Source organism: Ipomoea triloba, chromosome 15 (assembly GCF_003576645.1).
Source record: "Ipomoea triloba cultivar NCNSP0323 chromosome 15, ASM357664v1".
In the NCBI taxonomy this organism is placed as follows: Eukaryota; Viridiplantae; Streptophyta; class Magnoliopsida; order Solanales; family Convolvulaceae; genus Ipomoea; species Ipomoea triloba.
Genome location: NC_044930.1, coordinates 17,023,801 through 17,034,524, shown reverse-complemented (window position 1 = coordinate 17,034,524; position 10,724 = coordinate 17,023,801). Strand labels below are relative to the sequence as shown.

Genomic DNA, 10,724 nt, shown 5'->3' with positions numbered 1-10,724 from the left:
CGGAGAGGTAGAGAAGAACAAGAAGAATTAGCCACCTCTAGTTCTGTTACTAGAATAAATAGGATCTTAGATGGCTAGTTCCTGCTCTAACGTTAGATTCCTATATGGCTTTCCAAGGCCAAACAAAAGNATGCTTCACTTGCTTCTTTTGGATAAAGTTACTCTTTTTATGTTCCCATCATTCCTTGTTTGGGGAATCTGACCACTTCAGGATTGGTGCACTTCTTGACCGTTTGTGGTGGAGGTCTGACGTGTCATCCACTTCCGTCCATTTTGAAACCTCCCGCTCAGCACCTCTTCAATATTTTATCTCCATGATATTCTTCTTCTCCAAACTTAGAGTATTTTATCTGCTCATGTTGACTAACATTCAGCCTCTTGGAGAAGTGCCGGTTTATCGAGACCATAGAAGATGTCTCGACCACTTGATGTTTCAATCCCATGTATCGAGAGGTCTATCTCTCGAATATTCTTTACGTCTCGAACTCGATAGGTATATCGAGAGGTCCTTACCTCTCGAACTTGGCTTGTGTCTCGAGACTTAGTTGATGTCTCGTAGACCCTTATTCCTCCAGAGTTGTCTCGTGCCTGCTTCTGATCTATCTGTTTGCTTACAACACGAAAACTTCTAAGTTGTTCAAACAAGTTTACCTTAAGCTTAAATATTTCCCGAGTTGAGCTCAAATTACCCGGTTGTATTTTCGCTCTTAGTGTACTTATCGAACTTACATTGTTTTGCCTATGTATCGAGACTTGGGGATTCTTACTTAACAGTTGGTATCATCAAAACCTATTACATGATGTTCCTAACAGTCCTAAGAAGAGTCACTTAAATGCATCTAAAAAGATTCTTAGATATCTCAAGGGTACGCAAAGTGTTGGACTTTGGTATTCGAGAGGTGGATCTTTCGAACTTATGGGATATTCAGATGCGGACTTTGCCGGTTGTAAAATTGATCGTAAGAGCACATCTGGGACATGTCAGTTTCTAGGTGGAAGACTTGTCTCATGGTTTAGCAAGAAACAGCATTCGATAGCTACAAGTACCGCTGAGGCAGAATATGTAACAGCTGGAAGTTGTTGTGCTTAGATTTTATGGATGAAGCAACAATTACTGGATTATGGTGTTGAATGTAAAGAGGTTAAGATTATGTGTGACAACACTAGTGCCATAGCTATTACTCAGAATCCGGTGCTACATTCAAGGACAAAGCACATTGACATAAAATATCACTTCATCAGAGACCATGTTGAGAAAAAGGATATAACTTTGAAATATGTTGCAACGGAGGAGCAACTAGCAGATATTTTCACAAAGGCGTTATGTGAAAATAGATTCTCTCAACTAAGGTTAGAATTGGGAATGATAGAATTGGGTTGAACGGTCAAATCTTATCTCCTTGTATTTAGTGCCATGAACTGTTTCGCATGTGAGGAGCGGTTTCATCAACTTTATGGCAGCTTTGGAGTTACACAGCATTGAATGGTCATTCATTTAGCATCCCGTGACTCAACAGTGATAAGTTTTTGGGCTATAAATAGAGGGGTTTTCTCAGCAATTCATGTCATCGACTTCTTCATGGAGAAGAAGAAAGGAAAAGACGATGTACCATTCTGGTATAGAGGAAGGAAATCGGCAGCCAAGTCCAAAGACTTTCAAGGAGAAAACTATCCAGAATCAACTAAGGGTGAACAGATTGCGGAGTTTCCTAATAATCCAAGCAAGCATCCTATTCCCATCTAAGGAGAATGGATCCCCAAATGCGTGGAGATTCACAATGATGGGATACTGGAATCTGGAGAAGAGTCTCGTATAAGTGGGACTCTTAAAGCTGCACATTCCGGAAAAGGATCTCCCTCAACCAAATGGAGAACCAAGGGAAAGGGAGATGGAGCCTGTGAGGAATGCAACAGCGGAGAGGTAGAGAAGAACAAGAAGAATTAGCCACCTCTAGTTCTGTTACTAGAATAAATAGGATCTTAGATGGCTAGTTCCTGCTCTAACGTTAGATTCCTATATGGCTTTCCAAGGCCAAACAAAAGTTTCTAGGAAATCTAATAGTATATTGATTCATATGTAATGTATCTGGAAATCACTAAGTGAACTTAAGGATATGTTCCAAGTGATATCTTTTGGATGAATCAATCTTGTTCTTCTTGCAATCTGTGTTCGACAAGTAGTTCGAGAGATACTTAATCAGTTTGCCTATATATACTTTATGTCTCGAAGAAGGGAAGTTCGAGAGATCACTTCGAAAGATAACAAACTGGTTCTGTGTGTATCTCTAAATGGAGGAATAAGGAGGGTTAGGGATCAATCACTCAGGGGGAAGATCCTTAACCATTTGAATGCGTTGTTATTGGATATACCAGATTAAGACGGAGGAATAAGGAGGTTTAGGGATCAATCACTCAGGGGGAAGATCCTTAAACTAGTACAGCTGAACGTTCACCTTCGAAAGGTGAAACTAATTTGTTCAACGGATATATGTGGAACAGCTATTAATGTTAGCCACGTGGTCTTCGGTTACTGACGGTTTTCCAAATTTTAAGGGCACTATCTTGATTAATGGGAGCATGCTTCAGTTATCTTATCTTATAACCCCACTTTTAAATTCTAAACCGTCACATACTTTCCCAAAAATACCCTTACCATATGTTATACTCCTAACCATTATAAAAGGGTATTTCTGACCTTTCACCTCTTTTAAATCAACCGGGATCACCTGTCGGGTCAAACTCTCAACCCTACCCATATATTCGACCCAAATCCCTAAGATATAAAAGCCAAATCCATCATCCTTACCCGGATTCAAGCTCAAACCGAATATCCAAAATCCCCAATTTACAAACACTGTACGCATTCCCTCCAAAACACCAAGCTATCAACAATGGCGTCCGAATCATCTTCTTCAACCTCATCTTCTGAAGCTTACCAGAAAGAGTTGGCCCATATTCGAACTCTCATCAAGCAAGTCAAGGCGGGGAGTATCCTTGACAGAGATGGATTCGTCAACCACTCGACGAACCCAAAGCAGACGGAGAAAGTCCTCAAGAAGTTCGAAAAGGCCAGGCTCATGAAATACATGACGCATGATTATCGAACCATCCACGACCTCGACTTCACCGAATGGTTCGCGAATGATAAGGTCACGAAGGGCAAGATTGAGAGCCGATTCAATGAGATTGACATCACGACATCCGTTGGTGACTGATAAGCACTATTTTTATACCTATTTATATTTTATTTTTATAATAAATTAGTTTTATTTATTTTACATTATATTTATTTTAAGCTTTATTTTATGTTTTACACTAATATAATAATTATGTTAATAATTAAGCTTAATAAGTATTTTCACTATTAAAATTATATTCACATTATTAATAACACTTGGGCTTATTTGAGGGTGGAATTAAAGTGGGCTAATACTTTCACTTTTATTTCTTTTTTGATTTTGATGAAGCCCAAGTGTCATTTTAATTTCTCTTTCTTTGCCTTTTCTTTGTTTTAGAATTTAGGATAATTTTTTACGTAATGAGGAATGCAGGCAAAGACTACGTCCTACGCTTCAAACTGCCGCGAACAATTCGGAGTTTGGACATGCTACGTGCGACAAGCGACGGCCACGGATTTCAGCGGATGATTCGACAGCCACAAACCTTAATTTCATCCGCAATTTGCTGCTAACTGAAGATTTCTTCCTCCTATGAACGGATGGATTTAAGCTTAAAGTAGTATAAATAGGACGTATCTATTCAGTAGAAAAATGTCAAGTTTTGTACAAAATCTTATTTATATTGTAAGAATCTCTGCGATGTCTTGCTGAGTTCTTAATTTTCCAATTCAAGGATTATGGAAGTTTGATTCTACAAGACCAGTAAGCTTTATTTAGACTAAATTATTCTTTGCGCTTTATTATCTATATATCGTCTGTTATATTCATATATATGAATTATTGCTTGGTTAATTGTTGCAATAGGGCCCATTGTTCAATTGTCAAGTTATTAAATTGCTAGTCAGAACCTTGAATCCGTAATTGTTTAAGTGTTTTGATATTAGTAGCAAATAGCACAATTTGATTATAACTGATTTTCGTTTTGTGTTATGGAGATATATAGTCTAGCTTAAATGAACCGAGCTTATNAATCTAATAGTATATTGATTCATATGTAATGTATCTGGAAATCACTAAGTGAACTTAAGGATATGTTCCAAGTGATATCTTTTGGATGAATCAATCTTGTTCTTCTTGCAATCTGTGTTCGACAAGTAGTTCGAGAGATACTTAATCAGTTTGCCTATATATACTTTATGTCTCGAAGAAGGGAAGTTCGAGAGATCACTTCGAAAGATAACAAACTGGTTCTGTGTGTATCTCTAAATGGAGGAATAAGGAGGGTTAGGGATCAATCACTCAGGGGGAAGATCCTTAACCATTTGAATGCGTTGTTATTGGATATACCAGATTAAGACGGAGGAATAAGGAGGTTTAGGGATCAATCACTCAGGGGGAAGATCCTTAAACTAGTACAGCTGAACGTTCACCTTCGAAAGGTGAAACTAATTTGTTCAACGGATATATGTGGAACAGCTATTAATGTTAGCCACGTGGTCTTCGGTTACTGATGGTTTTCCAAATTTTAAGGGCACTATCTTGATTAATGGGAGCATGCTTCAGTTATCTTATCTTATAACCCCACTTTTAAATTCTAAACCGTCACATACTTTCCCAAAAATACCCTTACCATATGTTATACTCCTAACCATTATAAAAGGGTATTTCTGACCTTTCACCTCTTTTAAATCAACCGGGATCACCTGTCGGGTCAAACTCTCAACCCTACCCATATATTCGACCCAAATCCCTAAGATATAAAAGCCAAATCCATCATCCTTACCCGGATTCAAGCTCAAACCGAATATCCAAAATCCCCAATTTACAAACACTGTACGCATTCCCTCCAAAACACCAAGCTATCAACAATGGCGTCCGAATCATCTTCTTCAACCTCATCTTCTGAAGCTTACCAGAAAGAGTTGGCCCATATTCGAACTCTCATCAAGCAAGTCAAGGCGGGGAGTATCCTTGACAGAGATGGATTCGTCAACCACTCGACGAACCCAAAGCAGACGGAGAAAGTCCTCAAGAAGTTCGAAAAGGCCAGGCTCATGAAATACATGACGCATGATTATCGAACCATCCACGACCTCGACTTCACCGAATGGTTCGCGAATGATAAGGTCACGAAGGGCAAGATTGAGAGCCGATTCAATGAGATTGACATCACGACATCCGTTGGTGACTGATAAGCACTATTTTTATACCTATTTATATTTTATTTTTATAATAAATTAGTTTTATTTATTTTACATTATATTTATTTTAAGCTTTATTTTATGTTTTACACTAATATAATAATTATGTTAATAATTAAGCTTAATAAGTATTTTCACTATTAAAATTATATTCACATTATTAATAACACTTGGGCTTATTTGAGGGTGGAATTAAAGTGGGCTAATACTTTCACTTTTATTTCTTTTTTGATTTTGATGAAGCCCAAGTGTCATTTTAATTTCTCTTTCTTTGCCTTTTCTTTGTTTTAGAATTTAGGATAATTTTTTACGTAATGAGGAATGCAGGCAAAGACTACGTCCTACGCTTCAAACTGCCGCGAACAATTCGGAGTTTGGACATGCTACGTGCGACAAGCGACGGCCACGGATTTCAGCGGATGATTCGACAGCCACAAACCTTAATTTCATCCGCAATTTGCTGCTAACTGAAGATTTCTTCCTCCTATGAACGGATGGATTTAAGCTTAAAGTAGTATAAATAGGACGTATCTATTCAGTAGAAAAATGTCAAGTTTTGTACAAAATCTTATTTATATTGTAAGAATCTCTGCGATGTCTTGCTGAGTTCTTAATTTTCCAATTCAAGGATTATGGAAGTTTGATTCTACAAGACCAGTAAGCTTTATTTAGACTAAATTATTCTTTGCGCTTTATTATCTATATATCGTCTGTTATATTCATATATATGAATTATTGCTTGGTTAATTGTTGCAATAGGGCCCATTGTTCAATTGTCAAGTTATTAAATTGCTAGTCAGAACCTTGAATCCGTAATTGTTTAAGTGTTTTGATATTAGTAGCAAATAGCACAATTTGATTATAACTGATTTTCGTTTTGTGTTATGGAGATATATAGTCTAGCTTAAATGAACCGAGCTTATGAGTTTGTTGGCAAGGATTGGTAGTCTTTCTAATTCGATAATGCTGGTAGTAAATTAAATCCTAAGAGCTTGTTTAGGGTTTTTTATTAGCTAGGGAAGTAATCAAAGAGTTTGTTTTGATTACCGACGAAGTAAGGAAAGACAGGTTGTTAGAGCTTGTTAATAACCATAACCAATCTAGTAAAGAGTAAAGTTAGTTTGGCTTGCATATCAATATCTGTCTTGTTAGAATTAAACTGATATTATTCCTTGGGTTGGATACTATTTGCCATTGACATTCACTTGATAATTATTTGTTATTTGATATTATTTTCCATTTTCCATTTTATTGTTGCTATTTAAGTTTCGATTCTCATTTCATTATTTATTAAATTTATTGCTAAAGATAAGTCTAACCAATCTCTGTGGGTACGACCTTACTCGTCACTATTACAATTCTTAAGAGTAAGTATTTATTATTTGTTGGTTTCGACACCCATCAAATTTTTGGCGCCGTTGCCGGGGATTGGTGTCAATTAGATTTATTTTTATGCCACGTTCTTCTCGTACGGGTCAATTGCAATACGATCCTGAGATTGAGAAGACTGCTAAAAAGTTAAAGAAGGAGACTAGATTGCGTAAAAACAAAGTGGTTTCTTCAACATTTGTTCAATCAACTACCACAACTGAATCAATTGCATCTTGTTGTGATTCCAAAAAAGAGCAAACAATGGCCGAAGAACGAGCCGTAGCTGAAGAACAAAGAACTTTAAGGGAGCTTTCTGCACCAAATCTAAATCAACAACCCCTTTGTATTCAACATCCTGCCTTAGAGGTTGGTTTTGAATTAAGGTCAGGTTTGATTCAACTACTCCCAACATTTCGTGGTCTTGAAAATGAAGATCCGCATAAGCACCTAAAGGAGTTCCACGTGGTGTGTTCGAGCTTCAAACCGCAAAGAGTGACAGAAGATCAAATCAAATTACGTGCTTTCCCATTCTCATTAGCCGATAGAGCAAAGGATTGGTTATTTTACCTTCCTTCAGGCTCAATAAACACTTGGGATGAAATGGTAAGATTATTTCTTGAAAAGTTTTTCCCAGCATCACGAGCTGCCAGCATTAGAAGGGAAATATGTGGCATCAAGCAAAGAGACACAGAGACTCTTCACGAGTACTGGGAACGTTTCAAGCAACTGTGTGCAAGTTGCCCTCAACATGGAGTTTCTGAACAGCTTCTAATTCAATACTTTTATGAGGGATTGCTTCCCATGGAAAGAAAGATGATGGATGCAGCTAGTGGAGGTGCTATAGTGAACAAAACCCCTCGTGAAGCTAGAGATTTGATATCTATAATGGCTGCCAATTCACAACAATTTGGATGTAGACAGGACACAGCTTCTAGAAGAGTGAATGAGGTGAACATTTCTTCACTTGAGAATCAAGTATCTCACTTAACTACTCTTGTTCAATAGTTAGCTCTAGGAGGTATGCATCAGGTAAAAGCTTGTGGGATATGTGCCGCTACTGGACACCAAACAGACATGTGTCCGACACTTCAATATGATTATTGTGAGCAAGCTAATGCAATTGGAGGTTTTCCAGGCCAACCACAACGAAATTATGATCCCTATTCAAATACATACAACCCAGGATGGAGGGATCATCCAAATTTCAGCTACACGCCACGTCCACAGTTTCCACAGTTTCAGCATAGACAACCTATTCAACAACAACCTGCATCTTCACAACAACCATCTTCTAATTCAAGTATGTCATTGGAGGATATTGTTAAGTCACTTGCTATTAACACACAACAATTTCAGCAACAAACACAACAATTTTAGCGAGACACACAACAATTTCAACAACAAACACAACAATTTCAGCAAGAAACAAGAACAAGTATTCAACACTTAGAAAGTCAGATGAGCCAGCTAGCATCTACTGTGAGTCGATTGGAATCTCAAGGTAAGTTGCCGTCACAAACTATTGTTAATCCAAAGCAAAATGTGAGTGCAATTACCCTGAGAAGTGGAAAAGAGTTGGAAGAACATACTCAAGTGAGAAAAACACCCAACCGAGATGAGGAAAATAAAAAAGAAGTCCATCCACGCCAAAATGATCAAAAGCTTGTCAAAGAAAGTCCAGAGACTTTGGCAATTCCTCTCCCTTTTCCTAGTAGATTGGCAAAATCAAAAAAGGAGGAAGAACAAAAAGAAATACTTGAGACATTTCGAAAGATCGAGGTAAATATTCCTTTACTTGATGTTATTAAACAAATTCCTCAGTATGATAAGTTTCTCAAGGAGTTGTGCACAAATAAAAGAAAGTTGAAAGGCAATGAAATGGTAAGCATGGGGGAAAATGTTTCAGCTGTTCTACAAAAAAGGTTGCCTTCTAAATGCAAAGATCCTGGTATGTTTACTATCCCTTGCAAAATTGGAAATGTTAATGTCGACAGCGCAATGCTAGATCTTGGAGCTTCAATTAATGTCATGCCCCTATCTATTTATTCATCTTTGAATATTGGTTCCTTAAAAGAAACTGGTGTAATTGTTCAACTTGCTGATAGATCTAATGTTTATCCTGTCGGGGTTCTAGAGGATGTTTTAGTACAAGTTGATGGGTTAATCTTTCCTGCTGATTTTTATGTGTTAGATATGGAAGAAGACAATTCTCCCAATCCCTCATTGATCTTATTAGGGAGGCCATTTCTGAAAACTACTAAAACTAAAATTGAGTGTGCATGATGGTATATTGACAATGGAGTTTGATGGTGACATTGTTAAATTTGATATATTCAATACTACCACGAAACATCTGGCATGTCATCTGTTTTTGTTGTGGATATTTTATTGCAAGAAGATAATTGTCATTTCATTGGTGGTGATAAACCGAACTTTGCTTTGAATAAAAATTCTAACTATGAGGATATGTTAGGAAGAAAATGGCGTCTAGCCAAAGACGTTAAAGAAAGGCGCTACTTGGAATGGCGTCTAGCCAAAGACGTTAAAGAAAGGCGCTACTTGGGAGGCAACCCAACCAAAGACGTTAAAGAAAGGCGCTACTTGGGAGGCAACCCAAAGGGAGTTTATTCAGAAAGGCGCTACTTGGGAGGCAACCCAAAGGGAGTTTATTCTACTTTTCCCTTTATTTATTTTGCATTTTTATTAATTTTTCTCTTATCTTTACATTCTATTTAACATTGGGGACAATGTTGAGAATAAGTGTGGGGAGGGGATATGATTATTTTCTTCTCTCAAAAAAAATCTTTCTTTTCTAATAGTATTTTTACTAAAATTCATAACATAATTGAATAATTGATCTTGCATATTATGAGTATTTAATTAGTGTTTTGTTTGATATGGTGGTGGCTAAACTAACCAAGCATGAACCTGTGAGATATTTGAGCCTTTGACTGACACTTCAGTCCAATTATTTTGTTCTTGTGTGATATCTTCCATAGACTTGTATCTCTAGAACTTGCCTTGATTCTCTTTAAAGCTAATTTGATTCATGCATGATTTTAATATGATTAAGGCCATCTTTGATTTTTAGCCTCACTAGCCAAATAGCCTGTTCATACCTAATTATTTTCCTTTGTCAGCCACTTTGAGCCTGTTAACCGTATTTTTGTTCTTATTGAACCACACATTATAAGCCTCATACCTGAAATTAATTTCCTTAACCTTGCCTAAAGGACTAGGGGAGCTTTGATTGGGTAAATGCATAAGGATTGAGTGTGTGGAAAGAGTTGGACAAAGTGTCTATATGAGTGAGAATAAGGAAATTGTCATTGGAGTTCTATGAGCTTTTTGGTTGGTATTTTCAAAAAGAAAATGAGTTGATGTAGTTGTTTCAATTTGAGTTGTTTCTAAACTAAAGAGGGTGAAATGTGTGGTGGAAAGTGTCTTTCTTCTTCTACAAAAAAAAAAAAAATCAAAAAAAAAAAAAAAAAAAAAAAAAAGAAAAAAAAACGAAAAGTACAGTACAAAAAAGAGAAAAGAAAATGAAATTATCATTTTTGGTTGTTATTAGTATTCCTGCTGAATAAGATATGAATAGTTTATGGTCTATGGGATGTGATAGTTTATTTGGTTGGAGTTGAATATCAAAATAACAAGAGTGATTGGGTTCATTTGGTCTTTATTTTTGAGTTAGTTCATTTAATCATGCTCCTCTAGTTTTGAAGGCTTTTTGAACTACTTTTCCAAATAATTCCTACCCTTTGCCCTAAGCCCCATTACAACCTTGGAGAAAGTCCTTATGATTTGATCATGCATGTTATCTTGTAGTGGAGAATGAGAAGATATGCAAGCCTATGGTAGAGCATTTCTATAGGAATTGATTTGAGTGAAATTTATACACCCTTCAAACACTTTTGAGTGACGAGTGATATACCCGTGAGGGCTTGGTTATTTAGTTTACTTCACATTTCAAATAAACTGCCTAATTATTTATAATGTGTTTGAGACCAATGTTCATGAAGTGTTATGATAT

General features: G+C 36.7%; 2 protein-coding genes across 2 annotated transcripts; both read left to right on the top strand.

The window, feature by feature from the left end:
- Window positions 1-6,772: 6,772 nt before the first annotated feature.
- On the top strand, window positions 6,773-8,068 carry LOC116005788. Its single transcript, XM_031246025.1, has 2 exons — window positions 6,773-7,639; window positions 7,697-8,068. The coding sequence occupies exons 1-2, from the start codon at window positions 6,773-6,775 to the stop codon at window positions 8,066-8,068; spliced, it is 1,239 nt and encodes a 412-aa protein (XP_031101885.1).
- Window positions 8,069-8,149: 81 nt separating this feature from the next.
- On the top strand, window positions 8,150-8,974 carry LOC116005787. The gene has a single exon (XM_031246024.1). It carries the CDS (start codon window positions 8,150-8,152, stop codon window positions 8,972-8,974), a length of 825 nt encoding a protein of 274 aa, XP_031101884.1.
- Window positions 8,975-10,724: the final 1,750 nt, after the last annotated feature.

What these genes read in the sequence shown, in the direction of transcription:
- LOC116005788 (XM_031246025.1), top strand. Translation starts at nt 6,773, where the DNA reads ATGCCACGTTCTTCTCGTACGGGTCAATTGCAATACGATCCTGAGATT. An exon ending in CTTCTAGAAGAGTGAATGAG is followed by an intron (nt 7,640 to 7,696) that starts GTGAACATTTCT and finishes CTTGTTCAATAG; the next exon opens with TTAGCTCTAGGAGGTATGCA.
- LOC116005787 (XM_031246024.1), top strand. Translation starts at nt 8,150, where the DNA reads ATGAGCCAGCTAGCATCTACTGTGAGTCGATTGGAATCTCAAGGTAAG.